General features: G+C 52.8%; 7 protein-coding genes across 7 annotated transcripts; 3 read left to right on the top strand and 4 right to left on the bottom strand.

Annotated features, from left to right (window-relative positions):
• Window positions 1-809: 809 nt before the first annotated feature.
• P170DRAFT_369693 (pleiotropic drug resistance family ABC transporter) lies at window positions 810-5,357 on the top strand (the record flags this gene model as incomplete). Its single annotated transcript, XM_024844923.1, has 2 exons — window positions 810-1,474; window positions 1,538-5,357. 2 exons carry the CDS (start codon window positions 810-812, stop codon window positions 5,355-5,357), a joined length of 4,485 nt encoding a protein of 1,494 aa, XP_024698948.1.
• Window positions 5,358-5,925: 568 nt separating this feature from the next.
• Window positions 5,926-7,341, bottom strand: P170DRAFT_459292 (HIG1 domain-containing protein). Its single transcript, XM_024851858.1, has 2 exons — window positions 7,241-7,341; window positions 5,926-7,153 (listed from the first exon to the last, which is right to left on the bottom strand). Exons 1-2 carry the CDS (start codon window positions 7,279-7,281, stop codon window positions 6,382-6,384), a joined length of 813 nt encoding a protein of 270 aa, XP_024698947.1. The 5' UTR covers window positions 7,282-7,341; the 3' UTR covers window positions 5,926-6,381.
• A 473-nt stretch (window positions 7,342-7,814) lies between these two features.
• Window positions 7,815-9,343, bottom strand: P170DRAFT_369614 (transcription factor SPN1; the record flags this gene model as incomplete). Its single annotated transcript, XM_024844915.1, has 3 exons — window positions 7,815-8,603; window positions 8,656-8,738; window positions 8,806-9,343. 3 exons carry the CDS (start codon window positions 9,341-9,343, stop codon window positions 7,815-7,817), a joined length of 1,410 nt encoding a protein of 469 aa, XP_024698946.1.
• Window positions 9,344-9,765: 422 nt separating this feature from the next.
• P170DRAFT_480600 (uncharacterized protein) lies at window positions 9,766-10,176 on the top strand (the record flags this gene model as incomplete). The annotated part of the gene is made up of 4 exons (XM_024853795.1): window positions 9,766-9,778; window positions 9,864-9,895; window positions 9,989-10,055; window positions 10,139-10,176. 4 exons carry the CDS (start codon window positions 9,766-9,768, stop codon window positions 10,174-10,176), a joined length of 150 nt encoding a protein of 49 aa, XP_024698945.1.
• A 320-nt stretch (window positions 10,177-10,496) lies between these two features.
• On the bottom strand, window positions 10,497-11,990 carry P170DRAFT_334830 (putative nucleoporin; the record flags this gene model as incomplete). Its single annotated transcript, XM_024843376.1, has 3 exons — window positions 10,497-10,589; window positions 10,643-11,298; window positions 11,360-11,990. Coding segments are annotated over 3 exons (1,380 nt in total), but the record flags the coding sequence as incomplete, so codon positions are not given.
• An 848-nt stretch (window positions 11,991-12,838) lies between these two features.
• On the top strand, window positions 12,839-14,169 carry P170DRAFT_441102 (coiled-coil-helix-coiled-coil-helix domain-containing protein). Its single transcript, XM_024850230.1, has 4 exons — window positions 12,839-12,934; window positions 13,201-13,428; window positions 13,548-13,680; window positions 13,741-14,169. Exons 1-4 carry the CDS (start codon window positions 12,915-12,917, stop codon window positions 13,837-13,839), a joined length of 480 nt encoding a protein of 159 aa, XP_024698943.1. The 5' UTR covers window positions 12,839-12,914; the 3' UTR covers window positions 13,840-14,169.
• A 318-nt stretch (window positions 14,170-14,487) lies between these two features.
• P170DRAFT_480597 (acyl-CoA-binding domain-containing protein) lies at window positions 14,488-15,850 on the bottom strand (the record flags this gene model as incomplete). The annotated part of the gene is made up of 4 exons (XM_024853794.1): window positions 14,488-15,445; window positions 15,516-15,588; window positions 15,665-15,778; window positions 15,835-15,850. 4 exons carry the CDS (start codon window positions 15,848-15,850, stop codon window positions 14,488-14,490), a joined length of 1,161 nt encoding a protein of 386 aa, XP_024698942.1.
• Window positions 15,851-16,923: the final 1,073 nt, after the last annotated feature.

Below are 16,923 nucleotides of genomic sequence, written 5' to 3'. Positions count from 1 at the left end.
GATTCAGGCCAACCACCAGACCGAATCCGGGTCTCGGATGCCGGATGTTCTCGATGCCTGTCACATACGGGCGTATCGGGACGGTAATGGGCGGGCCCCGCTCTCAGAGCGGTAAAATTACCCGTACGGGGCACGTTGAACCTTAAGATGACGCTAGACTCGATCGGGCATCATTCACAACCACGGAGTATAAAGCAATCGCTTCCATCCATGGATTCCATCCCGGCAGTCGTTGCAAGTCAGGGGAGTCCTGGCAAGACGCTCCGGGTCGCTTATCTCCCGACCCATCACGACTCGGCTGATCCATCCCCGGCTTGTCAATCTCACGGTGCACTACGCCACTATGTCATTCACACTTCACCAGCCAAGCCGATCCCGAAGTACCAGTATCTGGCAGAAGGAGAGAATGAATACCAACCCTCTTTTCTTTTGCCCGCGATGCCGGATCTATGCATGTTTTGTGTACGGGACAAAAGAGTTATTCAAGATAACCAGACGTCTGGAAGGAGTCTCAGCCCGGCCCGAATCCAGATCTTTCCTTTTTTCATTGTTGGCAATCAGCCGCTGCTTCTTCCTCTTCCCAAAAAACTCTGGACTCGCCTCTCCTGTTGATTTTAAACTACGTGTCGTTCTGAACTCCATAGACCTCGATAGAGAAGCCTCGAGCTGCATCTTCTCATCTTTGATTGACGCCGCTTTCTGATCCTCATGTGAGGTGAGTCGATGTGAAGTCACTCTTCGACACCTCCAAAGCCCCGCCAACTTCCTAAATACATATGGTTTAGAGAATCCAATCCCCGCAGATCATCATGTCGCTATTGGGCACGATCAACCCAAATCTCCATCGATCGCAGTCAGTGGTCAGCCATAATGTCCCGTCACCATCCCACGATGACAATTCAATCCAAGGATTGCCAGGGGATGCAAGCCAGGAGAAATGTGAAATCGAGACTATACATGCGAAGGAGGTCAGGAGAGAGTCTACGGTCAGTCATCTTGCAAGGCAGCTCACCCGCCACTCCACGCAATTTTCGGAAAAGGACATCGTCGACAACCCGTTTACGATTGATGACCCGGAGTCCACTGTCAACCCGCATAGCCCCAACTTCAGAGCTAGGGACTGGCTGAGGATGCTATTGGCGGTCACAAACCGTGACCCAGAGAAATACCCGGAGCGGACAGCCGGCGTTGCGTTCAAAAACCTCAGTGTTCATGGGTTTGGCTCTCCGACCGACTACCAGAAAAATGTTCTAAACATCTTGTTCGAGCTGGGGACCGTTTTCCGTCGTCTTGCTGGATTCAAGATGCCCAAGATCCAAATTATCCGTGATTTCGAAGGGCTAGTCAGAAGTGGTGAAATGCTCGTCGTCTTGGGGAGACCCGGCAGTGGCTGCTCGACTTTACTCAAGATGATAGCCGGAGAAATGAATGGGATTCAGATGTCAGATGCATCGGTGCTGAACTATCAAGGCATGTATCCTCTAGCTTTCTATTCTTGCTCTCAGCCTTGAGTTTTGCTGGGGATTAGCTGACTGAGCACGGAAGGCATATCCTCGAAACAAATGCATAGACACTTCAAGGGCGAAGCGATCTATTCTGCCGAGACGGAGATTCACTTCCCCCAGCTTTCTGTTGGGGACACCTTGACATTTGCCGCCCTCGCAAGAGCCCCTAAAAATCGACCTGGTGGTGTGAGTGCCAGGACATACGCAGAACACATGCGAGATGTTTTTATGGCCATGCTTGGGCTGAATCACACCGTCAACACTCGTGTAGGTAATGACTTCGTTCGTGGGATCAGTGGCGGCGAGAGAAAACGCGTTAGTATCGCAGAGGCGGCCCTGAGTCAAAGCCCGATTCAATGCTGGGATAATAGCACGAGGGGTCTTGATAGTGCCAACGCATTGGAGTTCTGCAGGAACCTTGCTCTGATAAGCAGGTATTCAGGTACCACTGTCTGCTTGGCCATTTACCAAGCATCGCAAAGTGCCTACGACGTTTTTGACAAGGTGACTGTGCTCTACGAGGGCCGGCAAATATATTTTGGACCGGCCTCTGACGCCAAACAATTCTTTCTTGAGATGGGATTCGAGTGTCCTGGGCGCCAGACAACGGCAGATTTCCTCACCTCGCTCACCAGCCCCGCGGAGCGCTTGGTTCGCCCCGGGTTCGAGAACAGCGTGCCTCGCACCCCGGACGAATTTGCAGCTGTATGGATGAAAAGCGATGCTCGGGCTCAACTTCTACAGGAAATTGAGGACTTTGAGGCCCAGCATCCTATCGGGGGGTCTTCTTACGAGGCATTCTTGAATGCTCGCCGAGCGGCGCAAGCGAGCTTCCAGCGGACCATGTCACCATACACCATTTCTATCTGGAACCAAATCAACCTCTGCATCGTTCGTGGCTTCCAGCGTCTGCGCGGGGATTCCAGCTTGACTGTGTCTGCCTTGATCGGAAACCTTTTCATGTCACTAATCATCGGTTCGATTTTCTTCAATCTTCCAGAGAATACCACCAGCTTCTACTCCCGCTCAGCTCTGCTTTTCTTTGCAGTGCTCCTGAATGCCTTCTCCAGTTCCCTTGAAATCCTCACCTTGTACGCACAGCGGCCGATTGTGGAGAAGCATGCGAGATACGCCTTCTATCATCCGTCCGCAGAAGCCATCTCGTCCATGATCTGTGACGTACCCTACAAACTGCTTAATTCAATTACTTTCAATGTACCACTATACTTCATGACAAATTTACGACGTGATACTGGCGCCTTCTTCACCTTCTGGATTTTCTCCGTTGTCACAACTTTTGCCATGTCAATGATTTTCCGCACTATTGCAGTCTCGTCACGCTCACTTTCGTCCGCCCTCGTCCCCGCCGCTATACTAATACTAGGCTTGGTAATCTACACAGGATTTACTATTCCCATAAGGAACATGCTTGGCTGGGCCCGCTGGATGAACTATGTTAATCCACTTGCGTATTCGTTCGAGAGCTTCATGGTAAACGAGTTTGCTGGCAGGCAATTCACTTGCTCAACTATTCTTCCATCGGGAGGCCAGTATGATGAAGTTTCTATGAATAATCGGATATGTTCTACCGTTGGTTCCGAGCCTGGATCCACGGTTGTGGATGGAACACGGTTTATCGAGCAAAGCTATCAGTATTACCCGGGCCACCTGTGGAGAAACATGGGAATCCTCCTGGGATTCATGATATTCTTCTTATTCACATACATCCTTGCGACTGAGCTCATCACGGAGAAGAGATCAAAAGGGGAAGTCCTTTTATTCCGTCGTGGTCACCAGTTGAAGCTTCCTGATATCAAGGACTTGGAGAGTTTCTCCCAGCATTCGGGGACCGCAAAATCTGACCCATCCACTTCGTCTGAGTCCGCAGACATCCAGAAGCAAACCGCCATATTTCACTGGGAGGATGTCTGCTACGACATCAAAATCAAAGGAACCCCAAGAATGATCCTGGACAACGTGGACGGTTGGGTCAAGCCCGGCACTTGTACCGCATTGATGGGTGTTTCGGGCGCGGGTAAAACTACATTGCTTGATGTTCTTGCGGCTCGGGTCACGATGGGAGTGGTCACAGGTCAGATGCTTGTTGATGGGCGTCCTCGCGATCAATCTTTTCAAAGGAAGACTGGCTATGTACAGCAGCAGGACCTCCACCTTGCAACGGCGACCGTTCGTGAAGCCCTCGAATTCAGTGCTTTGCTACGTCAGCCTGCCCACCTCAGTCGCAAAGAGAAGATTGACTACGTTGAAGAAGTAATCAAACTTTTGGGAATGGAGGCCTATGCAGACGCGGTCGTTGGTGTCCCTGGGGAAGGGCTGAATGTTGAACAGCGCAAGCGATTGACAATTGGCGTTGAGCTTGCTGCAAGGCCTCAGGTTCTACTTTTCCTAGACGAACCTACTTCGGGCTTGGATAGTCAAACGTCCTGGTCAATCTTGGATCTGATCGACACGTTAACAAAGCATGGCCAAGCCATCATCTGTACCATCCACCAGCCTTCTGCAATGCTGTTTCAGCGTTTCGACCGTCTTCTCTTCCTTGATACCGGGGGTAAGACCATCTATTTTGGCGAGATAGGTGAAAATTCTTCCACTTTGTCAAGTTATTTCGAACGCAACGGTGCCAAAGTACTCCAAGCAGGAGAGAACCCGGCCGAGTGGATGTTGGAAGTCACTGGGGCGGCTCCTGGATCCCATAGTGAAATCGACTGGTTCAGGGTGTGGCGCGAGAGTCTTGAGTATGTTCGGATGAAGGAACATCTCGCAGAATTAAAAACTTCTCTGTCTGCTAAACCACAGGAGAAGCCTGACCCAAAATCACTCCGTGAATTTGCAGCCCCATTTTATGAGCAACTGTGGGAATGTTTGGTCCGCATATTTGCTCAGTATTATCGCACACCGGTTTACATCTGGTCCAAGGCTGCTCTATGCATATTCACGGCACTTTATGTCGGTTTCTCGTTCTATCGAGCGCAGAATTCCATGCAAGGCCTCCAAAACCAAATGCTCTGCGTTTTTATGCTGATGACAACCTTTGGCAATTTGGTGCAGCAGATTATGCCGAATTTTGTCATTCAACGATCGCTTTATGAGGCTCGCGAGCGGCCATCAAAAGCCTATTCATGGAAAGCCTTCATGGCCGCCAATATTATTGTTGAATTACCTTGGAACAGCCTGATGGCGGTACTTATCTTCGTGTGTTGGTATTACCCTATTGGGTTATATAATAATGCGAAACCAACCGATGCCGTCTCGGAACGCGGAGCATTGATGTTCTTATTGATCTTGGCGTTTCTGCTCTTTAGTTCTACCTTCGCCCACATGGTGATAGCTGGGATTGAGCTCGCCGAGACTGGCGGTAGTATTGCAACTCTCCTTTTCTCTTTCTGCCTCCTCTTCTGCGGCGTCCTCGCCACAAAAGAGGCATTGCCAGGGTTCTGGGTTTTCATGTACCGTATTTCGCCGTTTACTTACCTGGTCTCTGCGATGCTTTCAACGGGCCTGTCCGGGACAACCGTCACCTGTGAAGAGGTTGAATACCTGAGAATCAATCCATCGAGCAACCAAACCTGCCAGGATTTCATGGATCCTTTCATCAAGATGACTGGAAATGGCTACCTGAAGGATCCGCACGCCACGTCCGATTGTGCCTTTTGCCCGATCAGCGAGACCGATACCTTTCTCCGAGCAATAGCGAGCGATTTCTCGGAGGCATGGCGGAACTTTGGCCTTATGTGGGCATATGTTGCTTTCAATATTGTCGGGGCAGTCTTTATCTATTGGCTGGCTCGCGTGCCCAAGAAGCAGAAGGTTTTAGATCCGCAGAAGAGTTGATCCTTTATGCTAAGGATAGCTAAGGATACAGATCCAAATCGGATATTGCTGGATGAAGCAGGTCCTTCTTTTCGTCGCTTTCTTGCTAGTCGATCTTTCTATTTCTTCTGTCGTCTATCTGCTTTGTGATATGGGCTATTTCTGCTGGTCCAGAGTCTCGGTTCCTGTTCTATCTGGATTCTTTTTTTATTGTTGTCATCTTAATCTGCTTATGAATTAGAATCCAATCCTTGACAGCCTCACCTCTGATCTGCACCGTAGACAGCAACACATCACTACAGTCAAACTGCTGGTTCATACTTGATCGCCAAGCCCAGCCCTACCAAGACGCCATCCCTAACCCGGTAAGGCGTCGAGAGCCAAGTAGCGGATGCCTTCTCCGTCAGTCGCAGCCATCACCGTCAGGCATCCATCTGTCGATCTCGGTAGATCTTTTCCTGGGGTTATTCTTAGATTTTAGATCTTATATATGTCGAGAGTGAGAAAATGAGGCACGTGCCGATCTGAGTGGAGTATACCCAATCTTTCATCGATATACTGAGTTACTGAGGTGCGGGTATATATCCATCTTAATTGGCATAATGATATGCAGTTATCGGGGAGTCTTCACGAATGCGTGTTCAAGGACCACTGGTTAAAATAATAAAAAAATATGAACCAGAGGCATCAGAAACGAGCGCTATGGGTCAATCATCAACAAGTCATTCAGTTTCAATCGAGGAGATGAGAAGAGAGAAGAAAGTAAATCTAAGACATAGACATATACAAAATGTACACCACCGTACATCCAGTGTACTTATACCGTACCAACTGTACAATCCAAAGAATAGAACGCCGTTTTCGCCACGCAAAACATGAAAGAAAAAAAGTAAATGTCACGGTTTATATCCCAAGTGGAAAGCGAGCACTTTTCCCTGCAATTAGACAATAAACATCAACCAGAGGGTGTTGGGTTGGACATTGTCCGTTTTCACCATCGGACACTGAGAATATAGGAAGTTGCGGAAGAGAAATGCCAGAAAGTCTAATTCTCTTTCTTTTCCTCAGTGGCCGGAGCCGGCGACTGAGTCTCCTCCTTGGCGGGAGCAGGAGCAGAAGCAGGAGCAGGAGCGGATTCCTTAGCATCGGCGTGGCCATGCTCACCGTGCTTCTCGTACAGCGACACATGCTTCTTCTTCAACCGCTCCTCCTCGGCGGCAACCATATCCTTCCACAAGTCGCCGCCACTCTCAGCGGACTCCTCCTGCTGGGCCTGCTCCACTGCCGCCTGCTTCTTCTTCTGCTCCTTCGAGGCATCCAGAATGCCCTTGCCCCTGCGCTGGTCGGAGATCTCGAACCCAGCCGAAGCGACCAGCACGGCCAGAGTCAAACCCTGGGCGTAGACACGCGCCTGGACGATCTTCTGCTGTCCCGAGAGGTAGGGGTTACGGCCGACGAGGACGAAGGAGCCGATCATGGAGGCGACCCAGGTGGCGCTGACGATCTTGTACTTCTCGCGGCGGGCCCAGAGCAGCGCGCGGTCCGTCATGGTCAGCTGGGCCAGCTCCTCCGAGCGCAGCCGCTGCTCGCGGTTCTCGTACCATTGCATCTGCTGGTTGCGTTCGGCTTCGAAGGACCGCGACGCGTGGTCTGCGGCAATGATACCCACGAAGGTACCCGACGAGGTCACCAGGAAGGCCTTCATGGGGAGCGTGAGGTTACGGATGGTGTGGTAGCGGCGCGCGGCGAGCATGACACCCGCGACACCGCCGACGAGACCGAGAGCGGTACCGACACTGCCGCCTTTAACGACGGAGCTGTGAAGAGGTCGGAATGTTAGTTCTTGGGAATCGTAAGGGGGGAGATTGGGGGAATTGAGGGGGCCAGAGAGGGGGCGGACGAACCTGTAGTGGGCATCCTCTTCTTCCTTGGTGAGAAGCTTCATGGTGGGTTAGGTGGTGGAGTTGGTGAATTGAAGGGTGGAGATGGGAGTGATGAGAGATGAGCAATGGCCGTTCAAAGAAAAGTCCAGGTATTATATACGGCGAGGAAGCGGCGAGAAAAGCAGATAAGAAAGAGAAAAACTCGAGGCAGGAGATAATCGGAACTTAAGGCGAGCAAAGCCCGGTGACGTACGATGCACGGGATTCCCCGTCGGGGACTCGCGGCAAAAACTCGGAGTCGCGGCTGACTAACGTCTCGCACGAGAGCCGCTGACTCAGACTTGCGCCGTCAGACCCTCCCGAGGAGAAATCGAGATGCGATGGATTATCCTCGGACTGCATAATCCGAATTACGACCGACATATACTAATCACTTTTTCAATGATGACATTATTCACGCCCATTTCAACCGGACGCCTTGACTTTCATAACATGACAAAGGAGCAGAAGTACAGTGCAGGTTTGGATCCCAGAGAAATAGATAAATAAAAAAGGAAAACAGCAAGGAACGAATGCACTATCCAGTCGGCCTGAATCATCGCCGCGATCCCGATCCCTTCGATGCTGCAATCTGGCGCGCCCGCATCTTTCGGAATCGGTCCTCTCCGCTGGCTCCCAGAGGACGAGCGAATTTGCTCTCCTGTACCACCGTAGGACGGGGAACCACGGTGTAACTGGTATGTGTGATGTCGGCACGGGCGCGGTTGGCCAGTCGAGGAGGCAGCAGCTCGCGAGCTCGGGCTTCCGCAGCAGTGGCTTGTGCCGAAGGGGCACGAGAGGTGAGTTTTCTGGGATTGCAAGTCAGTATCCGTGGCCGTCTCCGTAGTCGCGGACAGTAGACATACCTGGGGTCGAAGGCAGCTTCTTGATATACTCGCTTGGAGTAGTCGTCACTGCGCTGGAGAATAGGACGAGTCCATTCCGCAAGTAGACGCTCCGCCACACGTTTGATACCAGGCTCCGCGCGCTTGCTCTTGGTGTAGAAGACAATCACTTTTCCGATACCACTAGCAATCAGGGCTTCCTTGTTAATGGGGAGTTTGCCGAGCGAGTTCATCAGGTCACGTTGGATGTTGTAGGCGGGCAAAGAGCCATCATCGAGCGGTTCCAGGAAGAACTTGACAGCCTCTAGCAAGTTGATTTCGGGGTCGACCAGACTGTTAACGTATTGATTCCGGTTGAGAAGCGAGACCACCTCCGGTAGCATCTTAAGCTTGTGCATGGCAGGGTTGCCTTCACGTCGGCTAATCGCATCCAACTGTGCAGCGTGGGTCATGCGCTTGCGCATATCCTCGATCTCAGCATCGGCCATTTGCTCCAGATCCTGAAGGGTCATTAGCACCAAGTATCGTTATCGGAGAAGGCGAACAACATACAATACCATCCTGCTTGCGCATCCGTCTCTTAGTGGGTTTCTTCAGTGCTTCATCCATAGCACGATCAAGGGCTCGTCGACGACCTATTACCGTTAGACATCATATCAAACCATATCATCCTCCCAGGGCAACACGGGACGTAGAACATACGGGTCGCCGGGTCCAGCAGCTCCTCATCTTCAACCACTACCTCCTTCTTCTTCCGCTCTCTTCTTCTCAAAGACGATCCCTCGCCATCACTGCCCTCCTCCAGCTCCTTCATCCGCCGAGTCTTCTTCTCTCGCCGACCTTCCCTCTTCCGTCGAGATCTCTCGCTGCCGTCACCCTCCCCATCACGCTTCCGCTTATGCCGACCAATCAGTTTCAGGTTGTCTTCATCAATCGCTAGCTGCGGACGGTCCTCGACATCCACGTTCTCGGGGTCAAAGTCTTCGAACTGCGCCTCGTCGACTTCCGAGAGAATCGACTCGTCGTCGGAGCCTCCGCCGTCTTTCTCCTCATCGTCGTCGTCGAGGGCATCGCCCGCGTCCGGGCTGGCTTCGTCGGCTGGCGCGGCCTGCTTGTCGTCGTCCTCGTCGCCGGCGTCAGGAGTAGGCGCCTTGGTGGCTTCCTGGGCGTGGTCGTCGGCGCGTCCGGGACTGGGAGCCGCGGCCGGAGAGTCGGGCTTGACTTCAGGGCTAGCCGACATGTTTGCTGGGTAGAGATGGTCCAAATGTCAAGTTGGGGATGGGGGGTCGGCGCTGAAAGGCGCTCCGTGTGCTTGCGCGAACACGGAGCAGAGATGATCGAGGGGTGAGATCGAAGTGAGATAAGCGAGAAATTCAAGATCCAGTAGAGCTACTGTAGCACCCAATGATGTAAAAGCAGACGAGACGAAGGCGAAAGGAACAAGGAGAAAAGTGAGGCGAAGAGAGGAAAGTCGAGGAGAGCAGGTCGCAGCGACGACAAAGGCCGCCGCAGAAATTCCGCCTCCGCGGTGGTCCGTGCCCGGCAGAATCTCAGCCTCTGAAAGTTCGCAGACCAACGAACCATCATCATCTCTTCACCTCATCCTGCCTCTTCATATCTCCTTGTTTTCCCACTCTCCTCAATTCCACATATCCATACACAATGTTCGCTCCGGGTGAGTTTTCCTGCTTACTCAAAGGACTGGGGAATACCCCCAGACCTGTTGGGTGCTGGGCACTAGGTACTAATGCTTCGTTTAGGACAAGAACAGCTCTCCAAGGAGGAGATCAAGGTAATTAGACCTTCCGGCTTGCCCTCCCTACGACGACTCGATATCTTCTTTCATAACAAGTGATATTCTACGGCATATACTGATGATTTCCAGGCTGGTGAGGCTCAGGCTTGCCAGACCGTCAACATGGCCATCACCGGCGCTGTCTTCCTCTACCTCTGTAAGTCGACCTTTAGCGGTTTACATACACCTTTTTCGTTTCAAACAATATACAAGAAACCACAACTGACGACCATTCAATAGCTCCCTTCGCCGTCGACTTCGTCAAGAAGTTCCTCTAAACGCATAACGGGCTCGCAACATGATGACGGAAGCTAGATGGTGTTACTTTGTCTATTCTCATGCCTAGAGAGCGGCAGATGTATTAATATTGTACATTCGTATTTTTTTTCTTTTTCGGATATTAAATGGGAAAATGACAAAGTGCCACTTTTGGTCTTGCTGTTCTACTCTAGTAAATGAGGTCTCCAACGCGGTGAATTTGCAGATCCCAGCTCCAATAACTCCTTGCTCCGGACATCAACCATAAGCCAAAGACCACCTCGCCAAAAGTCGAAGATTCTCGCGTGTTGGAGAGCGACAAGGACTAGGAGCCGACCCGACCTTGGAGTTTCTGTGCCTCCTCGAGGTCCTTCTTGACCGACTCCATTTCCTTGTGCAGGTGCTGAATCTGGGTATGATAATCGTCCAATATCTAGAAGCGTAATTAGCAAAATGTCGCAGCACAGAGGTGTAATCAATGCGTACCTTCTTGGCAGCCTTCATCGTATTCTCGTCTAGTTCGTCGTCCACCTGGGCTGCGGCACTCGGGCCAGCCCTCTCGATCTCGGTCTGTAGGCGTTTTGATTGTTCTTGAATAGCGAGCATTCTGGCCCAGATTTCCTCGGCACGTCCATTCAACGAGGGGTCGAAGACCGAGCGTTCCAGCTGGGCAAGCTTCTTCTTCAATTCCTCCTCCGCGTCATCCATCGCATAACCTCTGTTTCGTAGGACCTGGGTCTTGGCAGCGAGGGCCAGGCAGCGCTTGCTCAGTACCAGATGTTTGCGGCGGCAGTCGGCGATTTTCACGGAGATCTTGAGGTCATGTCGGGACAGTAAGTCGGTGAGGCAGTTGTTGATTTCATGAAGACGGGTCTGCATCATGGTAAGGAAGTCCTTCTGTCTCTGGGCTCGCTTGCCCAGCTCAAAAAAGCCCTTTACAAGGACGGGTACATAGCCCGACCCAGGTCTCTGTCGCAAAGCATCCTCCCATTTTGTATCGTCATCATCTGCGCTTGGCTGGTAGAAGGGCGCTGCCTCCTCGCCGACATTGTTGTACAGGTAGGTTCGGAAGGGGGAAGAGCGAGTGTTGGCGTCCCATTTCTCTCGGACAATTTGCATCTGCATCGGAACGGTTCGGTGTACTGTTTGAGTCAGCGTCCCATACTTCCATGAGCGAGTATGGAAAAAGGTCAGGTCGCTTACCTCCGGTGACCGCACGGCCGGGGGACCAGAGACTCGATCCCTGCTGCTGCTGTCCTAATGTCTGCCCTAACTGAGGCTGTTGCTGTTGCTGTTGTGCTTGGGGTTGTTGTTGCTGCTGCTGCTGCTGTTGCTGGCCAGCCTGTTGCTGACCTCCAAGCAATGAGCCCCCGAACAAGCTCGGCTGCGGAGCTTGTTGCTGCGTGTTACTTGCGCCCAAGTTTCCGAACGGACTCGAAGTCTGTTGTTGCTGACCTCCTCCGAGGCCACCAAACAAGGATCCACCGGGTTTCGGCTGGGTCGTCGCCGACCCAAAGATCGTGCCGGGTGTCTGCTGCTGTTGAGGTTGAGAAGTGGCCGTTGAACCGAAAAGGCCACCTCCTGACGAGGGTTGTTGAGTTGGGGTTGAACCGAAAAGACCACCTCCTGTCGAAGGTTGCGGAGTCTGCGACTGTCCTCCCAGAAGACCACCGCCCTGCTGATTCCCAGTTCCGGTGGTATTCGAACCGAAGAGGCCTGTCCCCGATGTGCCAGTGTTGCCGAAGAGACTAGGTTTAGTCACGGCAGCTCCAAATGGGCTGGGGTTGGCGCCCGCGCCCGTCTGAGGCTGGGTTCCAGTTCCGAAGAGCGACATTTGCGCGACGAAGAATGGACTCGCTAGAACGAGGCGGTTCTCGTAGGTATAATGCCGGAGAAAGGAAAACCTCGTAGGATCGTTCAAGCAACGGACGTCGAGAATTCAGAGGCTGACGTCGGCGTAGGGCGTGGTGAATTATGGCTCAAGAGGTCGCCCAAAGTCAGATTGTTGAGTCTGCACCAAAGTTCAATCTGGGGGGAGGCCAATTGCTCAAAGCGACATCGCGGGGCAGCAAGACCGTTGGGTTTGTGGAGGAGCAACAGCGCTGTCGCAGTCGGACTGTTGTGATAAACGGCCGCTGCTTTGTTTTTTGCCGTCACGTGAGAGCTGCCCAGGTGCTTACCAGAAGGGATTAGCGCGGGTTCATCTTATCGAATGCTCTGATAACCAACTATAGTTATTCTGCAGTTTCATTCGATTTCTTCTTTCATCCACCAAAGCAGTTCATTTTGGCCCCGAAGATGGTACTTTAACTGCTGATACAGTTAGAGAACTGGGAGTGAACGTAGGACCCTTACTTGCAAATGTATCCCCATGCAGGGTGGAACAGACGCCGCGATTATCACATATTTAAGGTGTCAAGGGCCAGTAAATCTTATAAAATAGACACTTTATTCCTCAGTCGTCAATTGCCATTGAATCTGCTCGATCCATCCGTATTATAACCACATCATTGCTCTGATGCCCATAGTTCACAGATTGCATAACCCGCATAATTATATAATCCAACACAGCAACCTTCCCGCCTCAGGCATAATCCCGTACCTTACCTAATCCCATCCCCGGCAGCCAATCACAAGCAAGCAAAAACCGACCAAAGCCGACATCCCAATTCCCATCCGTCACTCCTCCTCACGACCTCGTCCACCCCCAATTCCTCCACCTCAACCCCTCCTCCTCAATTGGCCTTAACCAGCAATCATGGCGACCCGGGAGCCCCAGTACGTTCATCCCTGTCCCCTCTCCATCTCCCCTGCCCCCTTCCGCGTCCCCGAGCGAACCCAGGGACCGACATCCAATCCACCCGACCTATCGAAAAGCCCAGGGACGCAGACCTAGCTGTCGGACGGACTGTCAAGGACGAGGACCCCCGAGCTCGGGGCCGGACTGAAGCTAGAGCTGAAGCCTTCCTCCGCGGCGGACTGATCTCAACCTATACGCGAAGAGAAGACCGCGCTTGCTAACCATGCCATTCCGCACGGAACAGGTTCAACCAGCATGTCCTCGTGGACACCACGCCCATGCCGGCGCATATCCCCAAGGTGGACGAGATCGGGGCCACGAGCGCGCCGCTGACCAGCGCGGCCTACTTCATCGGCGACCGGTGCAAGGCCTACAACGATGACTTTATGAAGTGTAAGATGGAGGCCAACGGGAAGGGCGAGACCGAGTGCTTGAAGGAGGGGAGGAAGGTGACGAGGTGTGCGGCTAGTGTGTATGTTCTCCTTCTTCCTTGTATCTTTATCTTTCAGTTTCTTGTCTCTGGGACGGGGACGGATGTCTGCAGCACGGGAGACAGAGAGAGAGAGAGAGAAGGCAGCTGACAATAAACAGCATCAAGGATATCAACACCCACTGCTTGAAGCAGTTCACGGCTCACTGGGAGTGTCTCGAGAACCACAACCACCACCTGTGGGATTGCCGGAAGGCCGAGCAGGACTTGAATTCGTGTGTTTTCGACAAACTGGTACGCTCCCTCCGCCCTTTTAACCATCCCAGCGACACCCATTAACCCCATTCTCTACAGGGCCTCAAGAAAACCATCCCCGGCGCCCCCGAGAACCAAGTCCCCGTGCACCTGCGCCCCAAGCAGATCTTCTCCAAATACCCTGGTCCTCAGTTCTAAGCCCGACGTTGAGTGCAGCATGTCGCAGGGAGGGTAAAAACAGAATGAATCTAGAGAGATCTGCCTGTCAGGCGAAAGGGCCCGTGTAACTTTTTATCTTAAACTATGTTTTTTATGGTTATCTGCTATCTGCTGTCTGGTTTGATATGGTATGATATGTACCTGTACCGGTCTGCTTACCTTGATGGTTATGGAATTCAATGGAATCGAATTCGAGGGGACTGGACTGGACTGGACGGGCTTGGACTCGTCCGTTTTATTGTCGTTGTTTGTATATATGATTAGCATTTGTCTAGGTAGGTTCAGTTGGTTAGTAGGATGGAATTCTAGAGGTTTTCTTTTCCCTTTTCTTGTCCGTGTCTGGCTTGTCAGGATGGATATGTTCTTGCATTTGTTCAACCGGAACAGGACTCTATTCCTAGAATACAGGCTCTAAGTAACTAACAAAGGAAATGCACTATCATGCATGCACAGTTGAATGATACAGGCGGTGTATCGGACCAAGAAACAGTAACCAAGCAAATGCAGAGAGATTAAGGAATGGGGAAACATATGTACTGGAAAGGGAAAAAAGGAGGCAACAGACACCTCAAAGATTGAACCGCCCGAAACAAATAGACCATCAGGAAGGAGAAGAAGAAATCTAAGCTAAACCAATGTATGCACCGGGGCTCGTCGAAGGAATTTGAACCGCGCCAATCGACTCTTCACTTCGGACCATCCCACCCGAAGCTTCTCCTCTAATCGTCGATCGCCGCGCAGTCGCATCCAGATCAGGGCCATCCCCAGGAGGGCCAAGTCCCAGATGATCTGGCGGAAGCTCACCCAGACCAGCCATTTGAGCCACGCCCAGACGCCGGTGCGCCGCCGGTGCGCCAGCGCCCGCGTCTCCATCTGTTCGCGCACGGCGGCGATCTCCGCCGTCATGTTGGTCAAGGCCTGCTCGACTCGACGGCGCCATCGGCGGTCGTTGTCCGGCGGACCGCGCGATCGCCGTTGCGGGTGCCCGTGTTCGGGCTCACTGGTGTAGTCGGAGACGGCGCGGTGATCGTGTGATTGTGATTGATCCCCGTCGTGGTCTGGGTCCTGGTCATGGTCATGCTGGTCGTCATCGTCGTCATGGTCATCATCGGCGTAGATGTTATCCTGCGCCTCCGCGTACTCTTCCTCGTCGTCCTCGTCGTCGTCCAGGTCATCGTCCACCCGCGTCTGCGAATGCGACCCGGACCCGGGATCTAGGTTGGACCCGCGCCGCCGATACACCCCGTCCGGCTGGCTGACCGGGCTCAACACGCGAAGTCTCGAGTCTCCGCGAGCCGTTGCGGCTATCAGATTCTCGTACTCGGACCGTGCCAACCGTCCGCTGATGCTGGCGTAACTCGGCTGTGGCAAGGGCGGCACGCCCACCGCGTTGACGGGCGACGACGTGGAGGAGACAGAGGAGGTGTTGGATTTGATTTGGTCCCAGACGAACTCGAGCTCGGAGACAAGTTCGCGCGCCTCGGGGGTCTGCGATGCGTAGCGGTGCATGGTGTCGATCAACGTGGAGATGTAGCGTCGTTTGGCCTCGGTTCGGGAGAGACCTCGTTGGGCGAACCATGCGTCCCTGTTTGAGTGTTTGGACTTGTCAGATTCCTGGGATATTTGACTCCGGAGAGGGATAGAGGTGCCTGTACCATTTCTCGCACTCGGCGTAAACATCGGCGGTGTTTCCGATCGGTCGGTCCATGACCCCCTCGACATCGCCCTCTAGACGCGTGAAAACCAAGTCAGCGACCATCTCCGGGTATAGGGGTATGTCGAGAAAAGGAGCGGAGGCACACACCCATGCTCTGTTTATACAATCCATAGAGCTTCAGTCGCTCCGAAGCAGGGGGCCGAGCGGTACCGGTGCGCGGAATGCGTTTGACGGTATTCAGGGCGTGCACGAAGACTCGATCTAGTGCCGGGGACAGTTAGACATGGACAGTACACCAAGAGGACCAGAGCACACACCCACGGAGTCCGACATCTTGATCGAAAGACTTGGCTGGGCGCGTGCCTCATCAGAGCAGGATCGGGATCGGGCGACATGCGCGGGGCTCCTTCATCGAGACCAATCCAGAGCGATAAGGGGCAGGAGAGGAAAGGGATCAATGGAAGCGGCGCATGCAATGTAGGGAGTGAGCGGAAGCCCTGGATCGGAGGGCTGGAATCTGGAATCTGGACACCGGAATCTTGGAATCTTGGGATGCCGAATGGAGCAACTTCCCCGGATTTCAGCGCTGAGACACGCGATGCCGGCGGCGAAGGATTGACGGGTTGGAGCCGGGCGGGGAGATGATAGGAGCGAGTAGGGATCCAAGGGACGACAGATCAGGGGAGAGTCGACGGTGGAGCAGACGGCGGAGGATTGAGGAGACGGAAGGGAGTCGCGAGGAGTCGGGGATGTGGAGAGGAAGAGGGAAATTTGGTTGATGGATTGATTGACAGTTCGTTGGACCGCGGCTGTCGGACTGAATGCGCCGGCCCTGTGATTGTCGGGTATTCGCCGATTCCTCTGCAGCAGTTCCACGGTTGATCTTTATTTTCTTTTATTTTTGAATTGTAAACAAAGATGAAATCATCTTCAATGATGTTTCCCGCTCTTATCATACGATACTTACAGGGCTCCAGGCAAAATGTGAGGGTATCCACCATCTCCACTGGCGTGTCTACGGAGTAGTTCGAAGCGAAACCCGGCGGATCACCAAAATATGCATTTCTACTTCGCAATCCCCGTCACCAGTTCTCGGCGTTCCTTCTTATCCCGGGCTTTTCAAGTAATTATCCGATGCAGGAGACGCGATAATAATAATCCACTCTGGCGTATACCGAGGCTGATGCATGTCGTACGCCCAGCCCGAGCACGACAGCAACGCCCGAGATGAGATCTCGGGGTCAGGTTGATCTAAGCCTTCCAACTTCTGTTCACACTTTGCACCATGGATTTAGGCTCGATCTGCTCAATCGCCAGGGTTCGTGCTGATGTAGAATGCGACTCCACGTCTATCCGGTCGACACGGTCCGATGTAAGGACACCGCTGTCTGGAGTTTGATATAGAG

The sequence above is a fragment of the Aspergillus steynii genome (genome assembly GCF_002849105.1).
Source record: "Aspergillus steynii IBT 23096 chromosome Unknown P170scaffold_10, whole genome shotgun sequence".
Taxonomy (NCBI): domain Eukaryota; kingdom Fungi; phylum Ascomycota; class Eurotiomycetes; order Eurotiales; family Aspergillaceae; genus Aspergillus; species Aspergillus steynii.
The sequence above is the reverse complement of the archived record's forward strand: the minus strand, read 5'-3'. Positions and strand labels throughout refer to the sequence as shown.